Source organism: Myxine glutinosa, chromosome 1 (assembly GCF_964187855.1).
Source record: "Myxine glutinosa chromosome 1, kmMyxGlut1.1, whole genome shotgun sequence".
In the NCBI taxonomy this organism is placed as follows: Eukaryota; Metazoa; Chordata; class Myxini; order Myxiniformes; family Myxinidae; genus Myxine; species Myxine glutinosa.
Genome location: NC_136261.1, coordinates 197,054,641 through 197,072,278, shown reverse-complemented (window position 1 = coordinate 197,072,278; position 17,638 = coordinate 197,054,641). Strand labels below are relative to the sequence as shown.

Sequence of the window (17,638 nt, the reverse complement as noted above, 5' to 3'; positions counted from 1 at the left end):
CCAGTTTGTGATATTGTCCAGGTCTGCAGAGTGTGAGGAGGCTGCAGACTGCCGATCTGAGGTATGAGGAATGGAGCGGCAGAGAGTGCAGTCATGAGCAAAGAGATAGAGAGGATTTCCAGAGAGTGGGAGAGATCATTAATGAAGACCAGAAAAAGCACAGGCCCAGCACACTGCTTTGAGGAACTCCAGCCAGAACAGGAAGGGGAGAAGAGAGAATTCCATTCAGAGCCACACATTGACTGCAACCAGACAGGAAGTCTGCAAGCCATGTGTGGAGGTTTCCTTGGATACCATACGAGGAGAGTTTGGTGAGCAGGGCGGGGTGCCAGATCGCATCGAAGGCATGAGATATGTCAAGGGAGACAGCTCTGATTTCCTGTTTGGCATTGAGGATCTCCATCCATTTTTGAGACCGCAGAAGCAGCATGTCCAGAGTAGGATGACCTGGTCTGAATCCAAATTGATGATCCGAGATCAAGCCATTGGAGAAGAGGAAGGATTTGATGTCAGAAGCGATGATCGATTCCATGACCTTGCTGATTATTGGGAGAAGGCTGATTGGACTGTAGTTGCAAGGATCTGTTCTTGCACCTTTTTGTGTAAAGCTGTAATGCTGGTTGATTTCCAAGCAGACGGCAGATGATCTTGAGCAAAAGAGAGGGCGAAGAGAACAGAGAGAGGGTGTGAAAGAGCGGCAGAGCAGGATTTTAGGACCTGTGGGCTGATGCCGTCTGGTCCAGTCGCAGAATCAGAGTCGAGGTTTGACAGAAACTTCTTCAGCTTGTCAAGAGAGAAGGACACAGAGTCCAGGAGCAGCTGGGTACAACTGGGTAAGGTGTGTACAGAGAGAGATGGGTTTGGGACACAAGATTTTGAGGCAAATACAGAGTTGAGGCATTCAGCTTTGTCACGTGCGGTGTCAACTGTGTAGCCATTGGAGGTAAGGGTGGGGATGGAGGGGGAACAAACAGCAGAAACTGATTTGACCAGACGCCACCAGGATTTGAAGGAAGGAGACAGGTTTGAGAGTTCATTCTTGAGTGTGTAGAGATAGTGCTTCTTGGCTCTCCTGAGGGTGGACACACACTTGTTCCGAGCTTTGTGAAAGGAACTGAGATTTCCTTCCGTTGGATTTGTTTTCCAAGAGGCAAAGGCAAGTTGTTTCAGGGCGACTGTCTCACCACAAGATTCAGTGTACCATGGACGGGAGGAAGGGTATGACAACTGAAGACGAGATGGGATAAATCTGTGCATGAGAGAGAGCAGTTTGCTTTGCAAGAATTCCCAGGAAGAATTGATGTCAGAGGCAGTGGAGATGGCAGACCAGTCCAGATGATTGATGGCTGCTTGAAGACCGTGCATGTCGTCCTGAGTGAAATGCCAGACTCATCGATGTTGAGGAGGCTTTCTGAGAATTACCAGAGAGATAGCCACTTTAACAAGGAAATGATGAGAAGAACCGATTGGACCAGAAGAAGAGCAGCAGAACGGTTCCTTTTTTTGAGAGGCCAGAAGGATTCATTTATGTGAAAAAAAAAAAACTTTCAGCAAAAACAAGTTTGATTGAGAATGTATCAAAAAATTGAGCATAGTTTGACATTAAAAAAATTATGAGCATGAATCAACGTTCGTGAGTAATGCCTGCTGCTGGGTGTAAAAGGTGTCCATCTTGGTTTGGTTTTATGATACAAAACAAAATGTGGTATGAAACGATCAGGTGGATATATGGTAGAATGCACTGACTTAAGAAGATTAATGCTATCATCGATGAAACATATGACATAGAATATTTAAATGACATGATTGGCAACATGAAGTTTAGGAGAGAACAACCAGGAACAACAAATGATTTGTATATATGTTGCACCTCTTTTTTCAGATGCAAAATTTACAGAAATGGTCCACAAGTTGCAGCTGATCATGTGTAAGAAAGATAACTCGAAAAGGGTGAGGAAAGGAGAAGAAGATTCAAATTGAAGACCTCGCCTACTGTATATATGACTTTGGGTGCACCGGAAGGTCAAATCGTGCAATTTTGACTTGCATGGGACAAATAGAGTTAACGTGTTATGAGGTGCATTCACATATATGAAGATCTAATTTGTAACACGTGAATGCAAACTGAATGAGAATTGCACATGATGTTAATGGAACGTTTCCAATGCCATTCGAGATGTGACAGCAGTGTGCTGCACATGTTGTCATTGTCGATATTGTACGTGCAGTGTGTACCTGTACCCTGGAAAAGGACCGCTTTCAGCTTCCATAAGCAACGCGTTGTCATGATGTTCTTGCATCTGAGTGGGTAAACTCCTGTGGACATTCATCGCCAGCTGGTGGCAGTGTGTGGAGCATCACCCATAGATGTAAAAAACGATCAGAGCTGAGTGCAGAAGTTCAAAGAGTGACCTGAAAGGAGCGAAACAAAGCCTCATTCCAGATGACCCGAAGCAAACCTTTCACCGGACAACATTTAGTGTGTGGAATAATTGGTGATGAGCAATCGTAGAATAATGGTGGAATAAATCGCCATGGCCACAGGCATATCAAATGGTTCACTGTTAACCATTTTGTACATATCTCAACATGTCGAATTTTTCTCCACACTGGTTGCCATGGATTCTCACAGACCAAATGCCACACGGTTCTCTATGTCTCAGAATATAGTGAGCAGGAATGTAACAAGTGTTTGTGAACACCATTGTGATTATGTATGAAACCTGGAGGCCATCCTTCAATCCAACAAGCAAGACCAATAGTCTAACATCGGCGTAGCCGGCTTGTTTGATACTTTAGTTGAAGAGGATCGTATCACCTGGGTAGGTATACCAGTTAGCCATTAATATAAGTATTAATTTTTTTTGACTTCAGGAATGGACAGCCGGTTTGTGAATGACTTGGGTAAAAACAACAAACAAAAAAAAACGGCGAATGGCAAACAATGAATCAATACATTCAAACATTCCACATTGACAGCAGGTTCGTGATGGAATTGCACAAAAACGTACCCAGTCTGAATGTTGCTATATCCAGTCAATGGCGAAAATGCAAATGGAGAATCCGCGAATGTCACGGATAGAAACCCTTACGTCGTTTCCTCATCTGCTTTAAACTCAATATCTCTATATTTTCATTCCAAACAGCATAATTCATCATTCCAATCACAAGTTAAGACGAAAGTGTTAATATATCAAAATATAATGTTAAATCACGATTGCATTGAGATATTATCAAACCAGCGAACAGTTATCATCTGTTCACTTCCAGATTCGGGAGCAAAGTCCATGTCGATCGCATTTCAAAATCATAATTGCAATGACTATTGAGGTATTATTTCTGAAACCTCCAACCTACCTTACGACACCTGCTGGGACCCCAAAACGTTACACGGAAGGTGATTATATTTTCTTTTCGTAAAATATGCAACTGTAAGAGTTACTAAACATGTCCCCTTATCATGTGACCAGATCCTCAGTTCTGATTGGTGTACATTTGTGGGGACATACGGACAGCCAACGCTGTTCTACTTGGCATTGCCCGATGGGCTACGCCATGCAAAACAAAAGTCAGTCTGCACAGTGAAAGCATTTAGTCACCTCCACCAAATATAATTTGTGTGCAGGCATCAGCTAAGAAGATGGCGGTGGTCATCTTTTGGGATGCTCGTGGCATCATTCTCAGTCATTGCATTCAAAAATGGACGACTGTTACTTGTAACAGTTAGCATGAGATGTGGGAAAAGTTTGTCAGCCATATTGAAGAAACGTCTCGAACTTACTGTCAGGGTTTCACTTCCACCATGACAATGCTCCACCACAGGCTGATGAGATGCAACAATTCTTTAAAGAGCAGTGCAATGAACTGAGCCCATATCCACCACATTCATCAGACCTTGCGCCCATTGAATTTTGGTTATTTCCAAATGTGAAAGACAACCTTCGTGTTTGGAACTTTTCCTTCATATCAGAGTTGGCAACAACGATTTATCAGTGGCTTCTAAATACTCCCAAAATAAAGCTTTGCTGCAACTTTAATATCATGGATGGACAGGTGCCAAAGGTGTACAGCACCCCCTGGGGACTATATTGAGAAGTGGTGTCGTTTTTCTGACATGCCTGGTGAAATAAATGAAGAGACCTTCATATTTGAACACCTCGTACAAATGTGTCTTTGCTTTAGGACTTCCCATGATGCATTATCTGGGGCAATGCATGGTGCAGCTTTTGGCAAAACCTCGTCTTCCAGCATCAATGTGGAGCAACAAGGGGCTCCGGAAACAAAAGGAGAAAGTCAGGAAGGAACAAGTTAAACATTGAAAAGATAAGTGGAAGGAAAACAATTGATTCTTTTAAACTTTTATACAGATTTGAGGCTCATGGTAAAAGTAATGAGCAGTGCAATGAATGGTTGTGAGATAGGTCACAACATTTGCAATATTGCGAGAAAGCTTGGTGTATGCTCAATGGTTAAGGTGGCTAGCTTTAGATGTTAGGGTTTTGAGCTTGAGCCCCTGTCGGGCCAATATATAACACCAGGTGGGTTGACTCAGCCTGTCATCCGAACAAGGTCCCGGCTTACTGGAAATAATATTGTGAGAGGCAAACTGTATACAAATTAAAATCTGACATTGATGTTCTGATACATTCTTTGAACTGCATTGCAAGTTCAAAGACATATATATATATATATATATATATATATATATATATATATATATATATATATATATATATATATATATATACTATATATATATATATATATATATATATATATATATATATATATATATATATATATATATATATATATATATACACATACATACATACATACATACATACACATACACACACACACACACAGTGTCACGTGAAAAGGTAAGTACACCCCATATAAAGTTTTGACATTTTCAACATATTTCAACATACAGCTATTTGATCTTCATTTCAACAATATTGATAGATAAAGGTGATATATTATAACAAATATCATGAAACATTTACATTTTGTAGTCCATTGTATAATTTAAACAAACATAAATGCAAATTTCGTATGTGGAAAAAGTAAGTACACCCTTGGCACTAATAAGTGGTATTGCCCCCTTTGGCAGAAACAACCTCAAGTAGGCGTTTCTTATAACTGTCTACCAGTCTCTGACATGGACTGGGAGAAATTTTTGCCCACTCCTCCATGCAGAATTCTTTCAGCTGTGCGATGTTTGAGGGGTTTCTTGCATGCACAGCTCGTTTCAAATCCCCCCACAACATCTCGATGGGATTTAAATCTGGGCTTTGACTTGGTCATTCCAGAACCCTCCATTTCTTTCTTTTCAGCCATTCCTTGGTGGATTTACTGGTATGTTTAGGGTCATTGTCATGTTGCAAGGACGCAAGGTCGACCTTCGTTTGAGCTTCAACTTTCCGACAGATGGCCTCACATTATCCTCAAGCACCCTCTGGTACAATGAAGAATTCATTGTGGATTCTATGATGGTGAGCTGCCCAGGCCCTGATGCAGCAAAGCTGCCCCAAACCATAATATTTCCACCACCATGCTTTACAGTTAGTATCACGTTCTTGCGGTCAAATGCTGTCTTTGGTTTTCACCAAACATGTCTTCTGGTACTGTGGCCAAATAGCTATACCTTTGACTCATCTGTCCAGAGCACATTGTTCCAGAAGTGCTGGTCTTTGCCGATGTGTTCATTGGCAAACTTTAGTCTTGCCCTGATGTTCTTTCTGGACAGCAAAGGTTTCCTCCTGGCACACCTCCCATGTAGATCAAATTTGTGCAGCCTCTTTGTAATGGTAGACTCGTGCACTTTGACATCAACAGTGGCTAGAGCTACCTGTAGGTCCCGTGATTACATTTTGGGGTTCTTAGAGACTTCTTTCAGCATCTTCTGGTCTGCTCTCGGGATGAACTTGCTGGGGCGGCCTGGCCTGAACAAGTTGGCAGTTGTTTGGAATCTTCTCCACTTTAGATGATCTTTCGGACAGTCGAATGATTGATTTCAAATTGTTTGGAGATCTTTTTAATTCCCTTCCCAGACTCGTAGGCATCTATTAGCTTCTTTCTGAAGGCCTGAGAAAGCTCTTTTGATCCCGGCATGGTGACGCTGCACACTTCAACAACAAAGAGCAAACCAAATAAAATGTCTGAGGTTTAAATAAGACAGGTTCCTCCAAGATCCTCTCTAACGATGTTCTAATCATTTGCGCCTGAGCTGGTGCACCTGATTCGAATTTTAGGTATTTGAAGTAGTGATAAATGTAAGGGTGTACTTACTTTTTCCGCATGCGAAATTTGCATTTATGTTTATTTCAATTATACAATGGACTACAAAATGTAAATGTTTCAGGATATTTGTTATATTATATCACCTTTATCTATCAATACTGTTGAAATTAAGATCATATAGCTGTATGTTGAAATATGTTGAAAAAGTCAAAACTTTACATGGGGTGTACTTACTTTTTCACGTGACTGTACATATATATTGTTGCGGTTCTCCACGCCGGCCTTCTTCCCCTTATCAAGGGGGGATTAATCCGCTTGTCTTTACTGGGCCTGGCGGAACCGAGACTTATTACGTTCCTCCCGGACACACGCGGCGTAAGGTTTCGGGACTACCTTTCGCTCGTACCTAAGTCCCCGCGCTGCCCTGGGAGCGAGGGAACAAGCCTCGCACGAACCACGTGTGGTTTGAGTACGCCGAGCGGATTGCGTACATGTGGTCTGCGCAGTCTTAGATGTTGGAACCCGATTGGAGCGATCTTATTCGTGCCACGCTTAGTCAAATGGAGAAACCACAGGAACGATCGAATCAGGGAACAAAGGAAGAACAGATGGTTTAATTATTCCCACACGTATATACAGGTTCACGGACGAAGAGACACAGAGCAATCCTTAAGCAGTCTTAACTTATCCCTGGGACAATGGGCCCGTCTCACTCACACAGGGGATTGCAGATGGGCAGGTGTTCCCCACCACGTGCAGAGATGGTTCCCGTCTGGTTCTCCACGGTCCCCGGCACGTCCCGCGAAGATGGTGGCAGGCGAAGGCAGGGGCTCGTAGCGCGTCTCTCGTACCAGCAGATGATCGGGCGGAACAGCAGAGGGCGGACTTTCGCGCGGCTGGTGGTTACTCAGCCTTGTTCACTCGCGCGTCTGAAATGCGCTATATTCGTTCTAAGCGCGTCTGGCTGCGCCCGCATATATGTAGCGGCCAAGTCCTCTTCTTCAATACACTCTGAGCTGGTTAGCGCGCGTGACCCGCGCGTTCTCGTGCAAGTTCGTCAAGTTCATCACAATGCGAGTCCTCTCTTTGCTGCAGTCCTCTTATCTTTCTCTCCCGCAGCAAGTCCTCTCTCGCTTTTCCGGCGTTCCTCTGCGAGTCCTCTCGAGGGCTTTTGCGCAGCGGTTCTTATAGCTACGCCCCCCAAACCTTCTGGAACTCACCCGACTCTTTTCACCACGCCCTCTGACGGCACGCCACCGCCACCACCCTCGAGCTCTGATTGGCGGCTCGTGCTTACTGTCATTGCTTCTGCCGCTCCGCCTCGACTCCGCCCCGATCCTCCTCTGCCTGCCTCGTGTTAACTCGCCCAATATGAACCAACGTTAACGCAAAAAGGATTGAGGCTACGGACGTAGGATGATCGGTGGCAGTGGGGCCTATTTTCCTGGCTCCTACTCAACGCAGAATTAACACTGGAAAGGAACTAAGCTCACAAATACTAAGACATAACTATACTATTGCGAGGCTACATGTTCCTTGTGTGATTAACTATGGGGGACAGACTTTAACCTTTATTAAACTCACTTGACAGACTCAAAACCACAACAATATATATATATATATATACACAAAGAATTAAGTTAAGCACCCCCCCCCCCCGTTTTTTTACAACCTCGCACATTACAAGTGTGTTGTCGTCAAAACAGTGTAATATACCCATGATATTGCTATATTTTCTGGAGAAGTGATATTATGGTCACATAAAAACATAACAATCATGCCGTTTTCAATATTTTATTCTGAATAATTTAAGGTGAAATTTTTTGGGAATTTTAGGCATATTTTCACCTCAATTTAAGTATGGAGCTATAGGTCCATCACGGACAGTGTGGATGACGTTTATGTTTTCTAACGTACAGTCATTGTTCTGAGAAGACCTCTAGCGATCTTTGCGTCAATAACGTGTGTAGGACCCACGTGATCGGATCACTGACTCAACCCTACGTCTCATAGACCCTGTAAGCCGTCGTATGTGTTGCTGTGGCAGGTTGTTCCATTCCCGATGTAATGCACGTTCCAATTCATCCAGATTGGCTATTGGAGGGACCATCTTCGCAATTTGTCGTCCCAACATGTCCCAAACGCGCTCGAGGGGGTTCAGGTCAGGACTGTACGCAGGCCAGGGGATGGTTGTCACAGCACCTTGCTCCAGCAAGGCGCGGACGCGTCTCGCACGGTGAGGCCTGGCGTTGTCATCCATGAGGATGGGTCTGCTGGCGAGGGTGTGGTCATCGAAGTGCGGGATTACGGTGGTATTCAGGATTTCCGGACAACGCCAGGCCTCACCGTGCGAGACGCGTCCGAGCCTTCCTGGAGCAAGGTGCTGTGACAACCATCCCCTGGCCTGCGTACAGTCCTGACCTGAACCCCCTCGAGCACGTTTGGGACATGTTGGGATGACAAATTGCGAAGATGGTCCCTCCAATAGCCAATCTGGATGAATTGGAACGTGCATTACATCGGGAATGGAACAACCTGCCACAGCAACGCATACGACGGCTTACAGGGTCTATGAGACGTAGGGTTGAGTCAGTGATCCGATCACGTGGGTCCTACACACGTTATTGACGCAAAGATCGCTAGAGGTCTTCTCAGAACAATGACTGTACGTTAGAAAACATAAACGTCATCCACACTGTCCGTGATGGACCTATAGCTCCATACTTAAATTGAGGTGAAAATATGCCTAAAATTCCCAAAAAAATTTCACCTTAAATTATTCAGAATAAAATATTGAAAACGGCATGATTGTTATGTTTTTATGTGACCATAATATCACTTCTCCAGAAAATATAGCAATATCATGGGTATATTACACTGTTTTGACGACAACACACTTGTAATGTGCGAGGTTGTAAAAAAACGGGGGGGGGTGCTTAACTTAATTCTTTGTGTATATATATATATATATATATATACATACACACATATATATATATTGCTGCGGTTTTGAGATTGGCACATTAAAGTCAATAAATGTTAAAGGTTTGCCCCCATAGTTAGTCACACGAGCAACATATAGGCCCATTTGTAGTATAGTTATGTCTTAATATGTGTAAGAATAGGCCATTTCCCCTCTTAGTACCTGCGTTGTGTAAAGACAGGAGAATAGGCCCTCCATTCATTTTGCGTATACCTCCATTCTACCTCTATGGGCGCAATCCATCCCGCATCCCATTTCGCTGTCCACTAGTCAAGTTAACAGGAGGCAGGGCCTCGAAAGGTGAAGGAGGGTTGAGCTCGGCGCGGCAGCAGTGGGGACGGTAAGAATGAACCAGCCAATCATAGCTCGAGCGGCATGGCGTGAGAGGACGTGGTGAAGAGCATCTGGTGAGTTCCAGAGGGTTCGAAGGGCGTGGCATATATAACCCGATGCGAAAAGCCCCTCGGAAGGACTCGCAGAGGGAAGGACTTGAGAGTTATCGAGGAGGTGCGCTGAGCTTGTGCAAAGTTTATGAGAGGATTCTAAGGAGACGCGCTTGAAAAGGATCACCCGCGCTGTATGAACTTTGTTACGAGGGATACGTGGGCGCATCCAGGGCGTTGATAACTTGCTCACCAAGCGGTTCAGCCAAAGCAAGTGAACGCGGCTGAATAGCTGCCAGCCGCGCTAAGTCCGCCCCCTACCGTTCGCCCCGAGATAACCCGTTCCGTTCGAGCGACATGATACGCGGTCCTGCCTTCTCCTACCTCCATCTCCACGGGATGTGCCGGAGACCGTGGAGAGTCGGACGGGGCCGATCCTGGACGACCAAGCCGGCGCGTTCGGCCTGAACAGCATCCTGCCCATCTGCAATCCCCGTGTGAGTGTGTGTGTCAGACGGGCCCGTTGTCCTGGGGTAATAAGTACAAGACTGTATAAGGATTGCTCTGTGTCTCTTCTCCTGTGCTGTAAGTACGTGCGTAATAATTAAACCAATTTGTTCTTCCTTTTCTTTCCAATTCGATCGCCTTTGTGATTTCTCCATTGACTAAGCGTGGTACGAATAATATCGCTCCAATCGGGTCTAGTAATTATATATAGCGCGGATCACGTGTATGCAAACCGCTCGACGTATCACCATCACACGTGGTTCGTGCGAGGCTTATTCCCTCGCTTCCAGGGCAGCGCTAGTACTTAGGTAACAGCGAATTTGGTCCCGAAACCCTATTTAGTGCTGTCCGGAAAGGACGTAATAGGTCTCGGGTTGCGCCAGGTCAGTAAAGACAAGGGGATTAATCCCCCCCTTGATAAGGGGAGAAGCCGGCGGCAGATCCATAACAATATATATATTGAGGGGTGAGGGGGGAGGGGAGGGGGAGGGGTGAGGGGAGGTGAGGGGGAAGGGGGGAGCAGAGGGGAGGGGGGAGGGCGGAGGGGAGGGGGGAGGGGGGAGGGGTGGGGAGGGGGGAGGGGAGCGGGGGGGAGGGCGGAGGGGAGGGGGAGGGGGAGGGGAGGGGGGAGTGGGGGGGGAGGGGGAGAGGGAGGGAGGGAGGGGGGGAGTGGGGGGGAGGGGGAGAGGGAGGGAGGGGGGAGGGGGAGAGGGAGGGAGGGGGGAGGGGGGAGTGGGGGGGGAGGGGGAGAGGAGGGAGGGGGGGAGAGGGGAGAGGGGGTGGGGAGGGAGGGTGGAGGGGGAGGGGGAGAGGGGTGGGGAGGGAGGGGGAGGGAGGGTGGAGTGGTGGGGGAGGGGGAGGGAGGGTGGAGGGGAGGGGGAGGGAGGGGAGGGTGGAGGGGAGGGGGAGGGGGGAGGGAGGGTGGAGGGGAGGGGGAGGGAGGGGGGAGGGGAGGGGGAAGGGGAGTGGGAGGGGGGAGGGGGGGCTTCGCCCGGGTTGAATAAGAATAATACAAATATATGATGAAAAGAACATGTATATTTTAGAGCAATATCACAGTACATTTCCTACATGGCATTTTGTCAATTTTCAATTTCTCAAAACCTCTTGGTATACAACATTTCTGGTTTTCTTACTTGGTGCCAAGACATAAAGATTGCTTGGTTTTCCAACCCTCGAGCAGCCCACGTACAGCTGGCCATGGGAAGTACCCGGCATTGCCGGGCGGGGGAAGGGGGGGAGGAGGAAGGAGAGGGGAACGGGGGGGGAGGGGAGGGGAGAAGAGGGGGGGAGGGAAGAAGAGGAGGGAGGGGGAGGAGGAGAGGGGAGAAGAGGAGGGAGGAGGGAGGGGGAGGGGAGGGGGAGTGGAGGGGGAGGGGGGAACGGCTAGCTTGGCAAGCGATAGCAGGCTTTTTACTTTTATTTTTACCTCAATGAGGGCTATATATATAGTCCGTGCTTGGAGCCTTCAAGTTCAACATAAAGTTTTTTTATGAAAAATAATGCAGATGTATAACAATCCACCAATGCAAGTTCAGAAATGAATGCAGATCCTTTACTTTGCGATACAAACGCAATTCCCACCATTTCCACTCACGATCAGGCCTCCACAGTGACCGTGCCTCTTCTTCCTCCTACAACTTCGTCTCGCTTCTTTCACTCAAAATGCACGAAATTCTGCCGCATGAAATTATGTAGAGGCCTCGTCGGGGGGGGTATAAGGTAGATAAGGAAGGCGTTGTAACAGAAGAATCAAAATGAAAGTGGAAGAACATAAGGAAATGGGAGCTATGCTGGACCCACAGCCAAACCCGACAAACCATTGCAATACACCCCGAACGTCTAGCGCCGCCACAAACTACACCATGGAATTGCAGCTGGCGCGGTTTTTTTAAACCATTGATATTAAAATAAAACGTAGCCTAAAACCACCGGGATTTTATGCTGATTCCGAATCTGTGTCTAAAACATTTCTCCGATGTGTAGTTCTTGAGTTATAAGCGGACATCCAGACAGACAGACACACACACACACAGACACACCTCCTTTATATATAGAGATTGTTATGGAAACGGGGATGGCGCTCCCCTGACCAAAGGGGGGGGGGGGGTTAATCCCCCTTGTATTTTGCACTGGCCGTCTCCGATCCTGAAGCTACCCCGCTCCCCTGTGGGGTGGGATTGGCCGAGGTGATTGGTCAAGGGATTCCTGTACACCTCCGCCAACCCCTCCACAAGGCAGGTGGATAACTCCGCTCGAATCCCAGACAAAATGGAGTTTGCCGAGCGGTTTAGCAATCCGAAATCCGAGCCGTTAACAACACTAACCCGATTCTGAGCGGTTCTGCCAAATCGTGCCACGTATATTCAATAGGGGACAGGACGAAAGCGATCGGATGAGAAAGAAGGAACCAAAGGTAAGAAGGAACAGATATTTGTTATTATTTACACCAAAACCCAAAGAAGAAGAACGAAGTTATTTACAGAAAAAGAACAGAAGACACAGTGCAACTCTTAGCTTATACAGTCTTACTTATACCCCACAGGACAACACAAACAGACTCACACGAATAGGGAATTGCAGGTAGGATTGGCTGGAGGGAGAAGAAGGTGGGACCACAGGGCTGGAGGGATGAGGATCGATTCCGTACAGGACGGCAGGGCTGGAGGCGAGCGGCCACCGACTCTCCGTGCTCGGGTCCACACGGCAAGGTTTGCTTGAAGCAGCACGTCAGAGCTGCACGCGGCTGGGGCTGTTTGAAGCAGCGTCTCTCCTCTCTCTCTCGTACCTCTTTCTCAAGCGCTTTCCTCCCAAGAACTCAACTCGGTCAAGCACCTCCACCACAGAACTCTCAATTCGTGCTCCCTCACTCATCTGCATAAGCAGTCCCTCAGTCACCCTTTTATGGCCCTCCCCGAGATCAAGCTGTGGGCTACGAGGGCACGCCTACCGGGTCGCTCTCCGCAGTGCCGATTGGTTGGCACGGGCTCTTCCTGGCTCCGCCCACGATGACGAGGGGCGGGCCATGCCCTTCTTCTCCGAGCTGACCACGTGCGTAATGGAGGCGAATGCTGCTGGCAATGTCGGCAAACGCTGCTGGCAATGAAGTTTCGGGGCTATTGAAAAGGGGATCTATCTTATTTGATTTGGTGCAACGTAAGATCGATTAGTGGGAACATAGCCTTAACTGAAACACAGACTAATGAAATAACTATTGAGAAGGTCCGTTGGTGGCCTACGTGGTGTTCATGGACTAACTCAGGTGCACTCATTTCAATTAACAGCCAATTAAAGGGAAATGTACACAGGGGTTACTTATAAGGAATTTTAATACAAAATTTGATAAAGTGAAGGTTCTAAAAACTGCAACACAGCACCCTCATTCCTCACGGGACGGCCCGGCCCGAAAACTTTAACTTAATGTGACACTCAGGTGTAGTTCCCTCTACAATTAACCTGACCCTGAGTGTGACAGTTTTAAAACACCAATAAATATGTCCCCCTATTACGTTGCACCCTACCTAAAAGATTCACACCCACAACTAACCGAATTGCGGAATTAATTCTCAAACTATACATGAACGGTGGGGAGCATTATTTACAAGTGACATTATCTGATTATTTACAAAATGCAACCCAGGACCTGTCATTTTTCTTTTTAGGAGGCAAAAAGAAAATCCTGTGGGAGGGAGGAGACAGCATGCACTGCATCGACGCACCAGCACCAATAAACACCAAAGCACCAAAATGTACAGTCACGCACCATCCAGTGCGACATTGCACAACACAAAAAAAAAAACACAACTGGTGGTCTTGGTCTTCTGCTCCCTCTGCTGGCTGATGTCGTTCTTGATGTTGTTCTTCCTTCATCTTCTTTGCTTGCGGCCTATTTGGACATAATAAAAAGGCACAAAACGCATCCATTTTTATTTATGGCCCACAGGGGCCAACTACGGGTGGTCCACCTGTAGGGCAAAAAGGGGGCCACCTCTCTGTGGTCCGCAAGCAAGATCTTTCTCTGGCCAACCTGGCCGGTCCCAGCAGAGGGGCCATGCCACAAACGTGTGGTCCATATGTGGTGCTCGGCCACCGAACCGTGGTCCATATGGTTGTGCATGTCCGCAAAACGTGCTGTCCATAAGTGGTGCATGGATGCAGGCAGCTGGTTGCAGGGATTCGGGCACACAATTGCGGCTCCCACACGTTCTCCCTCAGTGCCCAGAGAGCACGGTCCATGGGGGGGAAGGAAGACAAAGCAGGCAGCGTTAGCGAGGGGTAAGGTCACAATGGTACACATCAATCAAGGTAATGCAGAGCGAGGTGTGCACGGAGAGCGAAGTGAGAAAGCTCGTCCCTAACGTACGCCACCCCCCCTGTCACCTACTCTACCCTTGCCCTTACCCCGTATTTACACAACAATTTACAATCCGTCTCTATCGTCACGTCTTCCCCATATCTGCCCTAATACCAAATTTGTTGCAATCCCAATGTCTAAATTTGCCATCACCAATTTATCATCAATCCCTCTTGAGGAAGAGATGGAACAAACACCACAATGTCTCACCCACGTCATGATGCGTCTCACAATCCAAAACATTTGCACAAAAATAAAATAACAACCCATGCCATGGTGTGGAGTTGTCACCTCGGGTGAGTGGATGCAGATGATGCGAGGAGATTTCAATCCTAACGACTTCCTAAATGACATTAACACACTTTACACTACCCGGGGTCTTTCCCTGCAAAACCATTGGCCATCTTACACTCTTATGCGGTTCTAAAAACCAAACTCCCATTGACCATCTGTGGCGCTCCCCAATTTGGGGTCTCACACCCCCGATTCAACTCGCTGTGCCTTCGCACAATTTCGGGGCTGAGTCGTGTGGCTCCCCTAACAGGTCTACTTACCTGTGCGCCTCCGCCACTGAAGTTGTCTCCCGAGCTTACCTGCTCCTCACTAACCTATCTACCTGGGGAAGGTCCTCCCTGGCACTTACCCCCTCGGTGCCCTCTCTGGCACTGGGCTACCCGGGTCCGTCCTCCGGATCCTCGGGCCCCATCCACAACAACTCTAACTGGCTCCCAGAGCCTACCTGCGGCCTCACCTGGCCGACGGACTAACAGTGGCGGAGCGCTCAACTAACCATACCTCTAACAGGCCACACGCCCAGCCATTTCCACGTCACTAATTCACCCATCCAAACACCATACTTCCACCCACACCACAGATGCCAATATCCAACCACAATTTACCTATACCCTCTACCTAACTCTTAAACTACCCTCACCGGGTATTCGTGATGGGGGTCCATCCTCCCCATCCACTCCTCCCGCACCAACCACTCCACTCCACAGTTTCCACCATACTCACTCCACACCATCCATTCCATACTCCATGTATTCCATACCAGCTATTCCACACAACCACTCTCCATACACCTGTTCTCTCACTTGCACACCTGTGCTCACCCACCTGGTGCTTCCTGCACCCTCCTTCCTCCCAGGCTTCTTCATTCAATACAACGCCATTCACCCATACTCACAATACTCTGCTCAATACTCTTTCTACACGCACACACAGCATCATCTGATCTACCTGGCGCCCTTCTAAAACTTGCGCTCCCTAGTCGCTCCTTATACTATCGCGCTCCCTCGTCGTTATAATCCACTAATCTGCTACGTCCCCTACTACAGGTATCATGTCGCTACTTAACCCTACAGTTACCTATGGTCATTTCTAAATCCCTATACAATTATCCAAACCCTCCCTCGGCGAGCTTACACTGCCAAAACCCCATAACTAGTGCTCATGTGCCCCGTGGGATGTGAGGGATGGTGGATTTACCATCCTTGCACATCGGGCATCTCCCACTATCAATTTTGCCATCAAATTCCAATTCTGCCCATCAAATTTGCCAATCATTCTTGCCCATCAATTTTGCCAATCACAAATTCCCTATCCCTATTCGTCCATTAACTTGAGCCTCGGTGCGCCACTACATGCTCAAAGCCCGGCTTCGCCAAGCCGAGCAATGAACGCGGGTGGTTTGTTTCCTGCAGTTGGATCCGTCCGGCACTCGGTTCAGGGGCGGGGGTTTGCTCGGGCCGAGATCCCAAGGTCCACCTCGGCGCGGAGCCGTCCGGTCTCCCGCCCAGTGCCCCAATCTCGCCCGTCCGGAACGCCGCAACCACAAGGGGGCGCCGTCCCGACCCTTGTTACCTTCCCTCGCACCGGGCCGCCCGCTCCGCTTAGCGGAGCGCGGACGCGACCGTGCAGGGTGAGGTGCGGCCCGGATCGTGCGCGGCGCTCCGAACAGGAGCCACGTTGCACCGATCCCTGCCGGTTCTCACAGCCAACAAAGCGCACCGAGCACCGAGTGCTCGCGTCGGCTATCCGTCGCCCGAAACGCTGCCCCGATCCACGTCGATGCTTCACTTGCAGGCTCACACACATACGCGACCCCTTTCACACTCACCAAGCCTGGCGTCTCCATACACTTTGTTATTATACCTTCTCCTACACACCACCCAGGTTCACTCATTCCGCTCACAGACTTCGTTGCACACCTGACCACCGCACACCTTGGCACACACTCATCGTTCGCACACTTCATCAACACACCTCCTCGCGCCCACTCCTAGGTCACATCCTCTGTGACAACCATGGGTGTGCACTCTTCTGCACACCCGATCACGCGCTTCAATGTGCCCTCTCGCACCCGTGCCACCACCAACTCAGGTGTACATTCCCACACTCGCTCAACCATTCCAGGTGTGCATTCTTCCATTCCAGGTGTGCATTCCTTCTCACTCTCGACAGCACACTCACTCCTCGGTGCACACTCTTTCCTCACACACACCTCCATTCCACACCTTTCTCGCGGACCTTCTTGTGCACTCTCTCCCGGTACATACTCCGTACCACTCATGGGGGTGCATTCTTGCACACACCCGATCACCGCCGCACACCCTGGCTCACAAATACCATCCGCACTTCCCATAGTCGGACCTCCTTGCACACCTCCTCTTTCCACACACTCTGCACCAGTCACACACCTCACCAGCGGCCTCTCACGAACGCCCGGGTCTAACCCAACACCCAAGCTCACTGGATCTCCCCTCACACCATATACATTTCCGAGTATATCGCTACTCACCTCGGCACCTCGTCTTCGCTCCTCCTCCGCCACCTGCAAACTCTTTATTTGGTTAGTAAGCACATCATCACGACTTGAGCACAGACCTTGCACCAATTCCATCACCTCCTCCTTTATCTCCTTCTTAGTCTCCCTCCGTCTCTTTTTAATTTCACTTACCCCCTCTTCCACTTCCTCTAATTTTTGTCTCACCTCTTTTATTTCCCGGTGCGCCCCTTCAATTTCTTCCTCTAATGCTACCTTGGTCGTTTCTATGTGCATCCTTATTTCCCGTTCTTTTGTCTCCATTGCCTCTGTCACCTCGTCCAACCTCTTTGTCAACCCCTCGTGTACCATCTGACATTCCTTCTTCATCGCTATCA

At 48.1% G+C, this 17,638-nt stretch overlaps 1 protein-coding gene across 2 annotated transcripts in view; it reads left to right on the top strand.

Moving 5' to 3' along the window:
* ANKS3 (ankyrin repeat and sterile alpha motif domain containing 3) overlaps nucleotides 1-2,554 on the top strand; it is a 53,691-nt gene extending 51,137 nt beyond the window's left edge. For both annotated transcript variants that reach the window (XM_078782142.1, XM_078782145.1), the window contains one exon: nucleotides 1,883-2,554. In XM_078782142.1, coding sequence (XP_078638268.1) covers nucleotides 1,883-1,980 — 98 coding nt within the window. In that variant the 3' untranslated portion in view covers nucleotides 1,981-2,554. The remainder of the gene's footprint in view (nucleotides 1-1,882) is intronic.
* Nucleotides 2,555-17,638: the final 15,084 nt, after the last annotated feature.